We start from the raw sequence: 17,170 nt of genomic DNA, 5'->3' as shown, positions 1-17,170 counted from the left end.
TGAACTGGATGTCTCACCTGCCTTAAAGCAAATGTTATGCCTGAAAGATTTTTATTAGATTACAGGGCCTTGCTTTCTCAAAATGGCCTTTTAAAGGATATGGCTTTCTTCAGAGGCTCTCACACCTTTCCTGGCATTAAATTGCAAGGGTATTAGAGGTAACTGGGCAACCTGAAAGTATTGGGATTGAATAAGTGATGAAAAAGCAGCACTGGTAGCAAAATACCTGCATTATTAGATCTGTTTAATAAGGCACTTTAAACGTCATTTTAGAAATGGTGGTGTTTTTTTGGGGGGGGGGGGGGGGGGGGTTTAAAACAGCTTTCTTTCTTTCTCTATGGTGATGTGAGACTTTTATTGCAAAACCTTTTGGACAGACACAATCAAAAGCAGTGTGTATAGGCATTTATGTTTTGTCTTTAAAAAGCTGGGTGAGAGGCTGATCATCATTATGTGTCAGTCTGTCTTAAAAGCTGTAAGTAAGAACAAAATGTACCCCTTTCACTTTTTTTCTGAGATCTGAGACGATGTTTGAATGTGAATATACTTTTTTTTTTTTTTTTTTTTTTTTAAACTAATAAAGATAAAAGCCTGAAAATTTTCACTGGTCTTTGTTACCATTATAATTAATCAGGATCTGTAATTTGGGACGGATACATCAATAAATGTCTGAGTATTGGCTTGTTAAAATAGGCGGAATAATGGATGATGGAATGACCCATCTTTCAATTGATCTTTAAGTGATTCACGAGATGTAAATCTTCCAGAAGAAAAGAAGATTCATTGGATGTGTTTCTGTAGAAGTAATTCCACCTAAAATTGTGGTAAATCAAAGCTTAACTTCTGCATAGACTAGATCCAAACTTGCTCTATACCCACAGCCAGCAGCCTGGTAGCTCTCGGGTCCTAAATCGGATAAGTGTCACCGTGCATCGGGCTGAAAATCCATACTTATAGGAGTTATTTTAGTGACAGTGGGCCCTTTGTTTATTTGTAATAACTATGCAGCTGTGACAAAAGACCACTGTTTCAGCCAGCATTAGCATGCAGATTCTCTGGTGTAGTGCTACACCATTTCTGTCAGTACAGTGTGCGTATTGTTTTGGACGGAGGAATGCACTGGATGTCCTCTGCTGTGGGAGCTGGCCAGTTTAACGGATAGCTGTCAAAGTGGACGATTCAGAGAGTGTGTGGGGGGGGGGCAAGGCTCTACAGCAGGGGGGAGGGGGATTGCCCCCCGTAGAGCCGCCCCTGAGTTGAAGCGAAAAAGTGCCACGATGGGAAGATAATCCGTTGCCATTGTCAAGTTTCAGAGTGATTGTTTTAAAACTGCTCTTGTAAAGTGAAATAGTTGAATTATTGCAAAATAAAAATAAAAATCAAGAGTCTAATTACTTGTGTTTGAGTCAAAACTAGTGATCCCACCTACTACAGCATACAAGTAGAGCCCACAATGTGGTAAGAGCCCCTGAGAAGGGAGTAGTTAACTTACTGAACATCTTTCAGTTACTCATGTCTCATTCACACCTTTTCCAGCTCACTGGTTGGTTTCATTGCAGCTAACATGTAAATTGTATTAGCTCTGTTGGTCTTCGCTGCAGCAGGAAGGCCCTGCTCTCATCAAAAGAAGCCATTGTGCTGCTCTGGGTTTGTTGTGTGCCATGCAGGCCCAAGCCCATAGATGACCCTTGTTGTTTCTCGCGCAGGCCTGAGTGAGGCAGATGCAAACCAGAACAATGGCTGCGTCTCGGAGAAGCCAGCGGTGACTGACTCCACAGACCCCCACCAGTGTTGGAGCCCCGCCAGTACAGCTGACCCTGACGCTGCCACACCACGCCCCCACCTGGTCCGCCTCTTCTCCCGAGATGCCCCGGGCCGAGAGGACAACACCTTCAAAGACCGACCCTCCGAATCGGACGAGCTGCAGACCATCCAGGAGCACAGCGGAGCGGCTTCAGAGTGCGGGTCGGAGAGCCAAGAACAGGACCTAGATTAGGCTAGCTTTTTTTTTCCTCCCCTCCCTTTCCTCTATTTTTTTCTTTTTCCTCCTCTGTCGGCTCTCATTTAAGAGAGACGCAAGAACCCCACATTTGACAAACACAAGCGTAATACCAACTGCTAATACAACCATGGCATCCGCAAGCAGCTCTGCACAGGCCGCCTTCGGCCTGGGTCGGAGGAAGAAGAACCCCGGCCTCCTGGATCAGATTGGAAAGTTCTTTGGAGGGGACAAGAAGAGGAAGGGCAAGGTGAGGAAACCAAGAGATTCAGTCCTTCTTATGTACCTTAGTTTGTTCTGCAGAGTGGCTCCCAGAACCACTTGTTACTTGTGATTCGCTAACACACATTGTTAGAATCTGTTGTCAGATATCTGTCATGTATAATAGTGTTGGTTTTACTGTTGATTTTATGTTAAACCAAAGTCTGACATTGTCATGCGATTCACATTACCTGGCTGATCCTGAATCGACACTGGATAATGACTTTGGGCGGGGGTTATTTTCTTCGTTTTGTTTTTTTGTTTTAATTCTAAAGACGCTGTGATTTTGACCCATTTAAGAATATTTCTTTATTCTGTTTATTTGAATGGTACTGACATTAATAACATTTTCCTCTTCAGTCAGATCTAATATCTCTAGATGTAACGTTATAGTGTTTCACATGTTGCTGTCATTAAGCTTGTTGTTAATTGGAACGTTTGTCAAACTGGAGAACAGCTCAGTTCAGGTACTTTTTGCAATGATGGTGATGATAAGCTGGGAAATTCACCTCCTTGTATGTAAAAAAAATTTTTAAGCTATAATTTGATAAACGAGCCACAGGGAGGTACTTCACTACTGTTTGCACGTTGCCACAGTCTGCTAAGTCACTTTCAAAGTTGAGGATGAAATGATGCTACAACTGATCAAACAAGTAGTACATGTACAGTGTATTAGCATATAAATAAGTATATTAGTGTAGGAGCTTAATATCATCCCAGGTTTGGGAATATACAAGTCTGCATCCTGTTAAGAAAGAACAGGCTTGTCTGGCAGGCGAGCGATTATGAAGCATCTGAGCCTGCGCTGCTTTCTAATAACCATGTACTCCGATGTTGTTGAGATGACCTCCTTTATGAACAGTAGCAAATCTTTAACAGTATTCCTGTGAGGCCCACTTTGTTCAAAAAATTAAGAAAGAGAGAAAGAAAATCCCATTTTAAAACAAAAAACAACAACAACATTTTTTTTATATATGTTGCTATAGTGCCTGCCAATAGTCTGAACATTTGTGATAGCAAATGTTCCATTTATTCTCCTGGCACCAGTCTTGGCAGCGTTGCCACAGCTCAGCCGGCTCCACTCGCTTTCGGTCCATTCAGCGATGCCCTCTGGAGGTGGTGACGAAATAGAAAATTCCAAGCTTCAGCACCTAATCTGGTTTATGAGCGCAGAGAGTTTACCACACAGCGCTGAGTATATCTGCTTGTCTTGATGATGCTACTGCAGCAAGCTGAGCCTGCAATGTAGTTCTCTGAGAAAGAAGGAATGGAAGTGCGCTTGATCTGTATGATCCATCACGAGTCACGTCTACTCACTGTGACAGCTGTCTGAAAACATGATAATAGTTTGAAAGGAATCATATGGTATGGCGAGCTTATTCCTGGGGGCAACAATATCTCTCTGATTGTATGCTTTTTCCTTTTGTAAAGCTCTTCTAACCCCGCAGAGTGCTAATCAGAGTGCTTTGGCACATAATAATTGCAGAGAAATCATTGAACAACATGAAAATATGCATTTTTCCCTTTGCCTTATGCCAGCCATGAAATTGTTTTCAGTGTAAGATTCAGGATAAAATGGGGTTTTATATATATATATATCTATATATATCTATATATATATCACAGTTCTTTTTTTTTTCCCTAGCCTGTTCAGCTGATCAGACATTATTTTACTTTGGAAAATAAATTAAGGGAACGTGTCGACAGAACAAATTATGAAGCGTTCATGTAATGTCAGCTCTTAATTCGCTGCCGTGTTTGTTCGGTTTCTCTCATTTTTGCCGTGGCCATGAAATTGTATCTTGTTTCTCGTATTGATGGCGAGTCTACAAAAGACAAACTATAAATATATATTTATGTGTTCACCGAGGATTTGCCTTCAAATGAACGAGTGCTCACATCTCAAATAAATGATAGGTTGGTCTCACCTCTGTTGCCTCTAGCAAAACAAACAACACAGGAAAAAAAAAAAAAAAAACCTGCACTAATTTTTGGCTGCAAACATTTATTTTTCCAGAAAGATTTCCTCTTAAAGACAGATATTTTTGAATCTCAGTATCTAGTCTGTGTGCACAGATTCTCCACAGACGTTCCTGATGCATACTTTGATTTGCGGGCTGCAGTATTAGTAAGACAGATTGTCTCAGTGTTTCTCGTTGGATTGTGAATATGCATGCTTATTTCAGTAGAGTTGAATTGTTTTCATACCGGCAGATGTGGAGTCTATTGCACACTGATCCCTCGTGCTTATTAATGTTCTTTCTGTCTGATTTATTTACATATTTTTCAATCTAAACCTGAGTCGGGGCTTTGAGAAGATATAAAGACCGTCCCCAAGTAGTCTAAAGTTGTGAGAAGACGCCATAAAAAACCAACTCAGGTCTTAGGACACAATACAGCTGCAGTTAATCTGCATCTGAATAGTAACGGGATTTGATTATTTCAAACAGGGATAATGATGTGCTAATTGGATAGAAAATTACGTTTGCATGAGCATTAGCTATTCAAGCAGAAATGAAGACTCATAAAGAACTGAGAATAATTATGAAGTCTTAATTTGCCTCCTAATTTTCTGAATGACATGCATAGTGAGTCATATTCTAGTGCAGGAGTAGTGTCAGGCTTTTTACAGGACAGCTCACAGTTGGAGCCCAATGTTTTGAGGACTCTTAAATGCCAGTGTCTTGGGATGGGGGAGAGGGGCTCTGCGACCCCCTGTCTCATTGCTTTGCTCACCTCAGGTTCTCATGTGATCCATGATCCAGTCTGAGATTTTATTTAAAACAACAGTGGCCCAGCAATAATCCACTGCTGTGTAATGCCTTTGTAATAACTGTATCTGCTGTGACCGGTGATCTGTTCCTAACCTGATCCTGTTTAAGCTTTTTGGATATTTGCTTGATTAAAACTCTTTAACAACATCAGCGCATTGTTTTTGTTTTAACTGTGTTTGGCTCAATGTCTCTTTCTAGTTCTAAGTGCAATAAATTATTTTAACTGCTCTAACAACTGTTCAACTCGTATTTACTGCAGATCAGAGGGGAAATAAGGGTGGAAAAAAATCATGTTAAACTATACTTTTTGGTTGTAAAGGCTGAGCCAGAAGACAAGATACTATATTTAACTGTTCAGTCAGTCATATAAATATGAGGCGTTATTGGAAAGCTGATCTACTTTTTATTTCTACTTGGAGCTAAGTAATGGATAACTGGATTGAATTGTTTGTATGAGTCTGAAGATGAAATTAAAAGATAATACAACAGAGCTGAGTTCAGTGATTACCTAAAGCTGATTGAAAACAGAAGTTTATGTTCAGCACTATAAGACCAAGAAACAAGTCGGCCACTGTGGCACAGTAACTTACTGCAGACTAAAAACAAATGCTGTCTTTTGAGGAGATTGGCCGGCGGGGGGGGGGGAATGTACAAGCATTTCAAATGTTTCCTCTGTGTGTTTGGGTTATGCACCACTTAGCAAATATAATCAATCTAATAATGGAAGTGTGTGTGTGGAAAAGCATGAGGTGGGAGGAAGGACTGAAGATGTTTCAATTAAAACAAACAAAAACAAATTGTCTTGTATTGCTATTAATTGGTATTATTGACTATGACTAATGATTATTGAATACAAGTAATTTTGACTTTAAAAATGTGTTTGTTCTGTTTTGGGCTTGTTTGTTTTTTTGTTAGTAGTAGCTACTGTAGCTGGTTTACCTCCAGCTCTTACCTCCGCTAAGTTAAAAAACAAGTGGGTTATAATTTTAAATGTGGTGAAATTATAGTAATACTGATCATTATTGGAATTTAAAATGAATAATAAATGTTCCCCAAAACTTGGAACCACATTCAAATGAATGCTACGCTACTTGCAACTTTGGTTGCTCTAAAACAAGAAAAAAAAAAACTGCATAGGCTACACGGAGTACTAAGTGATAACCACAGTGGGTTGACAATTTAAAAAGAAAATACAATTTGTAAGTTACAAATTACAAATAACCAAATATTAACTTTATTGTTGATATGGTTAGTTTTGATATGGTAACCAGTTATCTTGTAAGGTGCCAGTCACATTTATAATTTCATAGGTAAAAAGAGACAGTCTATTATAGAATATTTGTAAGTCTTATTAAAGGCAGGATAGGCAATAATGACAAAACGTAAAGAAGTAATGAAGCTCTTGACAAGTGACCACTTTATTGCAGGATTAAGCTAGGTTTGCTGCTAGCTAACGGGCTAACATCGACCTGCTTCTGCTGCATAAATGGCTGCCTTGCTTAGTCACTACAAAACCGGTAAGGGGGAGCCAAAATTGCATGGTTGTAGACTGGTGAAGAGGCTACAAAAGAGATGAAAATTTACGGTTGAATTTACATAATGTTAGCCCAGCTAACAAAACTGAAAACTCGAGTAAACAGTTGTTGTAGTCCTCAAACTGTCATGGTAGTCTTTGTGCTAAGCTAGTAGTCTCTTAACTACATCGCCATAGTTAGCATGAATTAGAGCTCTGAAGACTCGACAAATAAACATGAGTATATTTGACAAATGTCAAACTATTTCATTAAAACAATAATGGCAGCTCAGTGCAGTCTCAATTAAGGAATGGAAATAGAAAAACATGTAGGTATTTAACATGAAAAGTGGCTGGCACAAAGAGCTAAAATCTCAAGGAACTTTAGCAGGCACTTAAATGAAAGCAGCACACAAATCCAAAAAAACTCCGTCACACCTGCTTGCTTGATGTCGTTTCTCTTCAGACATAAAGCTATCAGTGATTGCAACCGCCCTCTCTTTCAGATGCCAATTAAGTTTAAAAAGTAGTTCCAGAAGCTGAACAGAACCACTGCAGGAACTTGGTTTTAATGCCTCCATATCATTTGCTCAAGAGTCGAATGGCTCCATTAACAGCAGGAGAGGCACTAATGGACGACCCCGCCCCCTGTTTTTTTTTTTTTTTTGTTTGTTTTTTTTTGTCTTCTCAAAACTAATGTGTAATATTCATTTGAAATGTAGATGAAGCACTCACAGGAGCAGTTACAGAAGTTATTATGCACATGTTTCACCAAATGATAAAGAAAATGGAAGAGAGCAAAACAGAGAAAGGAAAAGGATTTACTCTCCTCAAAGGGGGCAACTGACAGAAAATGAGGATATAGCAACAAAAATCCTGCCAATTTTTACTTTTTCTTCTCCTCTCAGTCACCGAGATCACTCGAATTCCTCAACTTTTTTCATTCACACCTCCACTCACACATAAGCATTAAAGGGTCAGCACTGAAGCAGCAGAGAGCACACAAAGACATCACTGAGGAAATGCAAGAAAAAAACAGGGCGTCCCTGTTTCTGGGAAGTTTTTATTGTAATTTTACATTTTTTCTTTCTTTTTTCTTTTTTTTCTTTTTTTTTTTTTTTTTTTTTAAAACAAAACCCATTAAAGTTAGTGTGTGTGACACCAGATGGCTCTCAGATTGCGTAATGGTGTTGGCAGTAAAGTTTTCCCCCTTTGGTTACCTTAAGGTTCTTTGATGTGAGGTAATGGATGTGAATCCTCCTCTCCCACACACACACACACACACATACAGAGGTTTTCCTGTTACATTAGTAGGGTCACTGAAACTGATCAACGCACTAACATTAGCACACAGTGAGTAGGTGGAAATGAATTTTGTTCCTTTTTCTCTGGGTTGCTGCTTATTGCCGCTATTTGTGTTAGTTTTATGCATTTCACCTGCCACCTTTTTGTGTCCCCGTGATGTTTCCATCAGTTAAATATTTTAAATGCACCACAGTTCTCACACAGGCATAAAAAGTCACCTCGATGTACCCTTTAAAGCATGACTTTAAAGCAATTAGCTGCATTTAATTCTACTTTGGGATGATAATTACTCTTTATTTTTGACATCAACCCTTTGACAGGAGAACACAGACAACTCCAACAGCTCATTTGTACCATTTTTGTTTTGAATAGCTTGTGGCTAGAGGTTTTGCCCCTAAAGGTTATGAGGTGACGTGCAACGATTTTGCACAATGATATCATCAGCCACTTCTGAATACACCGCGACTTTCAGGAGTGAAGACATTCACACCTTGATGCAGCAGCACTGTCCATTATGAAACACTCTAAAATTAAAACTAAAATTAGTCATGTTTCAGGTAGTTAACACCATATGTGACATTATTTTCAATTGGCTAAATTAGAGATTCATGAAATCCCAACCTTGCTGACATTTACTATTAGCGACACTGAGTAAAGGTCAGTGAAGCCATATTACTGTTATGCTTCCTTCCCTTTTTTTTCCAGGGCTCTTTCCGAGGCGCTCTCTCCCCGGGCCCTCAGAAAGCTTCTGCAACTTCCCCACGTAAGCGCGGGGCCGAGAACGCCGTGGTCCATTTCTTCCGCACGATTGTGAGTAATCCCTAAAGTGAACTGTACCTTAGAAACACTCATATCCTCTCACACCAGACATTTCACATTGAGTCAGACATGTTTTTTGTCAGCGTGGGCTTTTCTTCCATTGTTATTCAGTATTTGTGTCTTTACTCTCCTATTACTTCCTTTGGTCTCTAACTAAAAGCCTTTTCCGCCTGCGTCGTGAAGAATGAGTCAAATAACGTTGAGTCAAACAAAGTTGAGTCCTTGCAGCGATTTGATGACACTGCAGAAGTGGTGGTGTTGAAAATGTCATGAGAAAACCCCGCTTTGATTTAGGGACTTGTATGATACAGAAAGTAAATCAAGATAATCGCCTAAAAGTAATCAAAGTAATCGCCTTTAATAGAAGTTCTTGCAGTTAACAGTCTTTGCACCCCATTGTGGGACTTATCGAACAGTGCCAGCTGCTGGTTGGTGGACCAGATTGTGCGTTTAGCATCTCGCGACATAAAGTGCCAATTCTTATTGGCTATTCGCCTTTTTATCAATTATGGCATTTTGTAGTCACAAGATCTGTTTATTTAATTGGAACCGTCTCATTTGCTGAGGTCGACGTTAATATGCTCGCCGTTATACGTGATGAACGATTCAAGTGGCGGGAACAGGCCACCGCTCTGTGAAAACCTTCTTACCTTCTGTCATTAACTCTTCTTCAGGTGTCCCCTGCCCCTCCCAAGTCTAGGGTGAGTCTTTCTTACTTTGTTAAAAGGATTCTGCATTTATGTTTGATTCGAAATGACAGCTGCGATAGGCTACAGACCCTAACGTGCATAAGCAGTTAAGAGGATGGCTGGTGTATCTTTATGGTGTATCATAAGGTCTGAATAAAGGTACATTTTTTAAAAATGTAATATTTTATTTATTGTTTTCTAATAGAATCAGTTTCAGGTAGTAAAGGTCAACTCGTTGAGCATCAGTTGAAACAGTAAATACAGATGAGATGTGTAAATGTGCAGAAACAGCCTTGGGGAACATATATGTGCAGCTTTATGCTTTGTGGGCAATGCTTTCCTTGCTAAATGTCACTAAATTTGTGCTCTTTTCGATGTGAGCATCTGCCTTGCTCCTCCTTCCTCTACCTCCCTTTGCACCTCCTGTGCACCTGCCTTCCCCTCTGTGACCCTGTGACTCCCCTCCTTCCCTCTGGATGGACTCTCCTACCTGCCTCCTCTCCTTCCCATCCCGCCTTTGCACTGAGTAAGACACCCTTTTTTTGCTATTTGTCTCCTCTCTCTCCTATCTCTTGTCTTTGTCTTTCGCTTCTCTACACACCCAGTGGAGAGGACTAGCAGCCAAGATAGGCCTGGTAGGTGGTTTAAAACACAAAAAAAATCCAAATGGAGGTATCATGCCTAATTAAACTTGAAGGAAGCTGAGTTCATCTTCTCAAACTGCCTTCAGCATGATGCCTGTGGCTCTCTTTCCATTTACTCTCCATCATCCACTTAAGCCTTCATAATCTGTCCATACATCAGCGATAATGCCCTCATTTCCTTCCTTGACTTAAGTCCATTTTCAAAGTATATCAGTTCCATTTGGTGACCTCGCAGCCCGACTCATCCACATCATGTGCGCATATTGTGCATCCATGATAACACAGGCCTACTCCTCTTCATCATCCTTGTTGCATTTCCGAAATTACTTTGAGAACGACTGAAGCGAGGCCGCCTTCTGCTTCATTTGGCAAGCATTTAATTTAATGTCTCCATCATGTATGTGAAGCAGCAGCAGGATGACTGTGGGTAAAAGTGAAAAAGCAGACTTGCTTAGGGGCTGTGCAGAAATTACTGGCAAGGGAGAGAATGAAGTTGTTCTTTGGACCCGAGGTAGACGAGTATTCAAATTTGTTTAAATAGTTATTTATTACACAAGTATACTCACCAGCTACATTATTAGGCACACCTAAAACTGGTTCAGGCTTGTGATGGTCTAATGATGTGAGGAATATTTTCTTGGTGCATTTTGGGCCCTTTAGTACCAACTGGGCATTGTTTAAACCAGGGGTCTCGAACCAGGCCTCGCTGGCTTGTGTCCTGCAGGTTTTAGATGTCTCCTTGATCCAACAGAGCTGATTTAAATGGCTGAATTACCTCCTCAACATGTCCTGAAGTTCTCTAGAGGCCTGATAATGAACTAATCATTTGATTCAGGTGTGCTGACATCTAAAACCTGCAGCCCACCAGCCTTCAAGGCCTGGTGTTCGAGACCCCTGGTTTAAACACCACAAACTGCCTGACTATTGGTAGCAAGGTGCACCTAATAAAGTGCTTAATTACACTTTTAGAAAAAGCCTTTGTTTTTGTTTTTATCATGTGTCAAGTGTCATAAGGGTGGTACATGAATAAAGGCAATGGAGTAAAAGGATTTGAATGTGTTGCGAGGACAGCCTAATTTAAGCTCAGCTCCCTGCTGTAATTTTCAGACGGTCCCTAACTGCTTTTCTCAGAGCAGTCCTCAGTATGTTGGGTTGATTACATTTTTACACCTACTTGAAAAGAATGTCCAAGGACTTTCATCCTAGTGTCTGAAATATTACCAGATTGAAACACTGATTATGCTGATTAACAATTAGCACTTGGGGTGTTTTTAAAAGGCACACCGATCCATCAATGCAGGGCAGTTTTAAATGTCAACACCTATGATGATACGAATGGTCCTCTTCTATTTATCAAACAGAAGAAATGACATTCAAATAATCAGCAAAAACTGGATATGCTGCTTGATGGTTTTATGCATAATTCAAATATTTGGATGAAAACCTCACCAGCGGATTGCAGCATATTCTGCAAACATTTACACAATTTTTGGAAAGCACACCAATCTGTCACAAAGAAAACCATCCCTTGTAACTCTGAATTTATCATTGTCATATGCTGGGCTGGAAATTTCTTCAGGGCTCTCTATCAGAGGATTAAGAGATGGCTGAGCTTTCTGCAGAGTCCTTTAACACACTTTAATTCTTCCCTCCCACTGCCAGGGCCCCCAGAAGTCACAGTCTGCTAAAGGCAAGAAGGCCAGTGCAGGGGACGGCAAAGGCACCCTGACTAGGATCTTCAAAATGGTAAAAAAATAAATAAAATCACACTGATTTCTCTGTTTCTTCATGCTGATTTTCTTCACTAGTAATGCAAACAGAAAATGATTCTCCTTAATCCCTCTCCGTGCCTTGTCTTCTTCTTTGCCACAGTGATAATATCAGCAGCAGAGTGAGTAACCGATACTTGGTGGAGGGATACTTGAGTTTGAGTCGCTGCTCGTTTGTTCAGCATTGATATCCTTAGAAGCCATTGTAATGTCATTGCTAAAGCAGGCAGCAGCAGAATAATAAGAGGCTTTTAGACACAAAATTGTTCATCGTGCACGCTACAAGCTTTACGCCAGCGCTGATATAATCATGCAGAAGATCCACTTTTGATGAGGGTTCGCTGGGACTATTTCTAATGCTTATAATATAACCCCTTTTTTATGCTGTTACAAAATAAGGTCTGGCATTAATCATGTGACAAGCAATACAGTGTTTAGTTTAGTTTAGTCCTTTTTTTGTGTTCGGGAATGTATTAACTGGCACAAAAAACACATTAGCAGCCAAAATATAGGAGCTGCACAGGAGCTGCTGATCTCCCGCTGCCTCCATCTGTTAATGTGTTTTATTGTGTGATTCTCTGGTGTTTAAGACGCAGGTAATTTACAAACAGATGAGAGAACTGATGCAAAAATAATAAAGAAGCTGAGAAAATTTTAATGAATGTCACATAGACACACAGCAATAATGTTCCAAGTCTGTACTAATGCGTATCCCATAGATTAGCACTGGCTGATTGCATGTTTCTGTTATGTTAAAAAAAAAATTATATTCACCATCATTTATATTTTCACCATCAGCTTCACATTGCTGCCTTCACGGCCCCTCCAGAGCAGTTCCTAATAACCAGATTTGTTTTGGTGCGTCTTGAAGAGGAGTGTGAGTCTTCATGCTCTGCTAGTTATTTCCTGACAGGATTTAATTAGCCAGCCACTCTGACTGTACCTGAGATTGTTATTTAGCTTAGCGATTACTGCTAGTAGAGAGATATTCAAATTTCCCCTGGGCAGCATGTCTGTAGTGCTAAATTGTTGTCAGTGAGCTACAAGAGTGTAAACAGCTCAAGAGGCGACGCACTCCTGGGACGCTCCATTTGAATCTTCCTAATAAGGCTGATTAGTGTTGACTTAGTGCTGTCACAGTAGCATTTCTACACATAAATGTCAGCAAGGCCCAAATGGAAGTAAGATATTTTTTTAAGTCCGAACACCATCGCTCCCTTTCGGGACAGATATCGAGTTTCATGTGAAATGGCTAGAGCAGTCAGCAGCCGCTGTTTTATGAATAAAAAGCCTTGTACATTGCAGGATTATCTCCTACTGCAGTCTGTAAAGATTTGTCTCATTTGAATAATCTTTATGCCTTTTGCTCTGCTTGCTTTTTCTGGCAGAGTAGCAGGCACGAACAAGAACAAGCGAGACAGGAAAAAAAAAAAAAAATTCAATAAAGTCTGTAAAGAGAGAGCTCTGAGATAAAATCAGCCTGTCTGCTCTGGACTGTTTTTGGGATGAAAATCAATGGGTGACTGGAAATCTTTGCTTTGAAGATGACAAAGCAAATGTATTTGCAACTGGCCAACGATCTTCAACCTATCCTGCTCTCATGTTTCCTCTGTGCTGGATGAGCCCCAGCTTTTACAAACTCTGACTACATTTCTGATACCTTTCACAGACTTTTTCCCTATTTTTGTTTCATTTTCTTACAATTCTGTTTGGCGTTCACATTTTTTTTTTTACTTTGTGTCATTTTAAAACTCACATCTGTCACTTGCATAATCACTTTTACTTCAGCATCAGAAGCTTTGCCATATTGCACAACATTGCTTAAATATATTAGATTCTGACACACTTTCTCATAATTCTAAATCCTTTTTTTTTTTTTTTATGGAAACAGTATCTCTGTGAAGGTTCTCAGTCATCCAGGTCATCGTAGTCTAAGGAGCGTCTGGACTTCTTTAAGTTGCTTGAAGACGTTTCACCTCTAATCCGAGAAGCTTCTTCAGTTCTAAGGTCAAATGGTGGAGAGTCCCAGATTTAAACCCAGTGGGAGTTTCCCCCCACAGAGGGACAAAAGGACCCCCTGATGATCCTCTACGTAATCACATGAGCCAAGGCATGAAAGCGGGTGTGGGTCACAATCAGCCAGGGTTTCAGGTGAGCTCATTATGAAACCTGGCCCCACCCTATCATGTGATTTCCTGAGGTCAGATAGCCCAGGATGTGAGTGGGCGTTAAGGCGTCTGGGAAGGGATCTCAAAACTGGATTATAGATGGCAGAGAGTTGGTGTCGTAAACCCCCGCCTCTGTTCAAAGATGGTCGCTCACAGTGGACATAAATGGCTTATTTCACTCCTCCTTCAAACCATCTGTCCTCTCTGTCCAAAATGTGAACATTGGCATCCTCGAAAGAGTGACCTTTGTCCTGTAGGTGCAGATGGACTGCTGAGTCTTGTCCTGTGGAGGTGGTTCTTCTATGTTGTGCCATGCGCTTGTGAAGTGGCTGTTTGGGCTCTCCAATGTAGAGGTCTGGGCATTCCTCGCTGCACTGTACAGCTTACACCACATTGTTACGTTTGTGTTTTGGAGTTTTGTCTTTCGGATGAACCAGTTTTTGTCTGAGTGTGTTGCTGGGTCTGAAATACACTGAGCTTAAATCTGGGACTCTCCACCATTTGACCCTAGAACTGAAGAAGCTTCTCGGATGAGAGGTGAAACGCTTTTCTTTCCAAGCTCCTTAGACCATGGAAACAGTTGCATATCTCAGCTACATTGTTATATAAATGCATTTATATAAAAAATGAATTGAAACTGGCCAGAGGAGGTGGTTAGTTTGTCATATTACTCATTACACTGACCTAAATTTACTGCTCTTGTATTGAAGTTTGTTTTCCAGATGCAGGTGGGTGACACATTGGTCTTAACACATTGCTTATGACTTTAACTTTAGCTAATAAGATTTTCAAGCAAATGTTAAGGTCATTGTTCAGTTTGAGAACGTATGGGAGATAAAAAGCCTGAAGGTTGGTTAATTCATCAATGTGTGTCAATTTCAGGCTTAATGGGAAAGCTGATGAAATCATGTATTCAAAAGAGAAACAGCAACTTATCTGGGCAGCTTATCTTTTCACAAGGCTGATGGTTTATAATGACCGTCATTCACAGTGAAGGCTGTTTTTTTCATTCAGAAGTTATTAGCTGAATGATCTATTCGTGGATTTGTCTGCAAAGTGCTTAAGTGAATACTGTAATTACACTCTGTGCAAAATGACCGGAGGGCTCTCTTTTAGTGCTGAAGCCGACATGTCATGTGCACATTTTCATCATGTGTCTTGTCTTATGCAGGGAAGCAGGAGTGCTTCTCCAGCCAAACGCTGAGGTCCATCTGTACAGCCCCTTCCAACAGCACGACGGAAGACGTTCAAGAGCACGGGGGGGTGTTTAAAAAAAAAAAAAAAAAAGAGAGGAAGAAAACGAGGAAATCTTAGTCATCCCTTAGACTCACCTTCCCTTCCACCTCTGTTAACACTGTAATGCTCACTAAATCCCTCATTTCTTTCCACCCCCCACCGCCCCAAACACTCTTTTGGCTGGTAGATAGCGACACAATCTGTCTCCTCCCTCCTTTCCCTGCATTGCATTGTGCTAAGTCTATGCAGTCATCATCACCGGTGTGAACCGTTTGCCGAAGTTGATCCCGAAGCCGCTCACATGTGCAGCCTGAACGCCCCCACCCCTCTATATTTACGTGTATTTGGGTTTCTGTGGATGTCTCCATGTATTTCTTTCTAACACAAGGTGGCTAAAACTGAAGCAGACCCGGAGAGCTGAAGGTTAGGGCCGGTGCAAGTCCGACTGACTTGACCGTCATTGCCGTCTGCCGATCGGGTGAAAAGACCGGGTGACTTCTGTTTTAGAAAAGAGCGGTTTTCTGTCTCGTCACGCTGTCTACGTCACTTAAGTTAAGCGTCCTGTCCTACATGTACGTTGATCTGCGTTTGTCATCATAGGACCTAAGGCTGAATCTGGAGTTTTGTTGTAAAAGTTTCCAAATTTTCTAAATTGAGTTTCTCCTGTAGTCTCTTTCAGTCTATGAGATAATGACTAATCTACCTGTCCACACATAACAGTGCAGTTTTCCACCTTTTTTAAAACCTTGAATCTGAATCACGATGCCACATTCAGACCTTTCTTCAGTGCTTTAGTGTACTGTAAGTCTCCTCATCTCATTGCTTCTGTCTCCTGTTTGGCACAGATACTGTAAACTGAATTCATTAAAAAATAAAGCTCAACAATAAGTGCCTTTCCTCCTGACTACCAAATACAATGTGCTGTTTTTCCTTCATGTGGATAATAAAAAACACACAATTTCAAAAAGGTGCTCTGTAACTAACTTTGTAATGACACATTATGAGGTGTTTTTGTTCTTTTTGACAATTTGTGAGTTTTCTGTAAAAAAACAAACAAGAAAAAGAAGAAGTTTTGTGCTGTTCCATCCATCTTCCAAAAGCAGCCACGTGTGATCTGCAGCATCCCCACCCGCCCCCTGTTTGCTTGAGCCTTCTGAGAGCTGTGTTGTTTTTCTTTGTTCTGAAAGGACCCTGAGAATGAATGTAAACTTCCTCCTCATTACTGTATGTGTAATAAAACACGACCTGCCACTTAACTGAGAATAAAACATTTAAAAAAAAAATATATATATATATATATATAAATATATAAAACCAGCTCTACTGACTGCAGTGTGTCTTTTTGTCTAGAGCAGCAAATGATGTATCTTTTAAAAAAACAAAACAACAAAAAACAGTGAAACAAAGTGATATAACAAGGTCACACCAAACAAAGACATGCCAGTCTTTTTTTTCCCATTAAGTCTAAATTCGTGATTCACTCGGTAATCACTATTTGGGCCAAGCTTTCCGAGCTCATGACCGGAGCAGATGGAGTACCTGCTCGCTATTCTAGCACATGTGTAATCACACAGAGTATATGCAGTTTCATGTCATGCTGAAATTACTGAAGTACAAAAGCTTGCTGGAGCATTGAAAGTATGAATGCATTTCCCCCAAGAGGATACATGTGAAATTCTTTTTACCACAGCTTTCATAATTAAAGATAAACACGGCCCTCCAAACATGTTTTTTTCTTCCTTTTCCACGTCATTTTGGAGTGGTTATTCAAAAGTGAATCAGAGGCCACAGAAACACCAGCCATGTAACAGCTGTATGAGTTCTAATTTGAACCTGGGGAAATCTATTGTAGTTGCACAGTGAATGGGGAAGTTAATGGAAAACAGGATGGAGTTACCCAACATGGATATTTGTCTGTTTTATGTGACGATATAGCAAAGAGGTACAGATAGGTCCAGAGTTTGCTGTGTAGACTTTCAAAGACTTTAAGAAA

The 17,170-nt window shown here is 40.4% G+C and overlaps 2 protein-coding genes across 10 annotated transcripts in view; both read left to right on the top strand.

Annotated features, from left to right (window-relative positions):
- The window catches only part of LOC101463692 (myelin basic protein), a 49,430-nt gene extending 47,431 nt beyond the window's left edge, over nucleotides 1–1,999 (top strand). For both annotated transcript variants that reach the window (XM_076889832.1, XM_024804160.2), the window contains one exon: nucleotides 1,707–1,999. In XM_076889832.1, coding sequence (XP_076745947.1) covers nucleotides 1,707–1,996 — 290 coding nt within the window. In that variant the 3' untranslated portion in view covers nucleotides 1,997–1,999. The remainder of the gene's footprint in view (nucleotides 1–1,706) is intronic.
- Nucleotides 1,997–16,496, top strand: LOC101487221 (myelin basic protein). Of its 8 annotated transcripts, XM_004566796.6 has the most exons (7): nucleotides 1,997–2,249; nucleotides 8,558–8,662; nucleotides 9,346–9,372; nucleotides 9,966–9,995; nucleotides 11,667–11,750; nucleotides 11,877–11,895; nucleotides 15,113–16,496. In XM_004566796.6, exons 1-6 carry the CDS (start codon nucleotides 2,130–2,132, stop codon nucleotides 11,877–11,879), a joined length of 369 nt encoding a protein of 122 aa, XP_004566853.1. In that variant the 5' UTR covers nucleotides 1,997–2,129; the 3' UTR covers nucleotides 11,880–11,895; nucleotides 15,113–16,496. The 8 variants fall into 8 exon arrangements, with proteins under 8 accessions (XP_004566853.1, XP_004566852.1, XP_076745946.1 ...); XM_004566795.6 differs by lacking the exon at nucleotides 11,877–11,895; XM_004566799.6 differs by lacking the exon at nucleotides 9,966–9,995 and having other exon boundaries at nucleotides 2,119–2,249; nucleotides 11,676–11,750.
- Nucleotides 16,497–17,170: the final 674 nt, after the last annotated feature.

Source organism: Maylandia zebra, linkage group LG11 (genome assembly GCF_041146795.1).
Source record: "Maylandia zebra isolate NMK-2024a linkage group LG11, Mzebra_GT3a, whole genome shotgun sequence".
Lineage (NCBI taxonomy): Eukaryota > Metazoa > Chordata > Actinopteri > Cichliformes > Cichlidae > Maylandia > Maylandia zebra.
The sequence above is the reverse complement of the archived record's forward strand: the minus strand, read 5'-3'. Positions and strand labels throughout refer to the sequence as shown.

Coding starts and splice junctions, on each gene's coding strand:
- LOC101487221 (XM_004566795.6), top strand. CDS start 2,130: ATGGCATCCGCAAGCAGCTCTGCACAGGCCGCCTTCGGCCTGGGTCGG. Junction 2,250..8,557: donor ACAAGAAGAGGAAGGGCAAG/GTGAGGAAACCA, acceptor TTTTTTTTCCAG/GGCTCTTTCCGAGGCGCTCT. Junction 9,996..11,666: donor TAGCAGCCAAGATAGGCCTG/GTAGGTGGTTTA, acceptor TCCCACTGCCAG/GGCCCCCAGAAGTCACAGTC.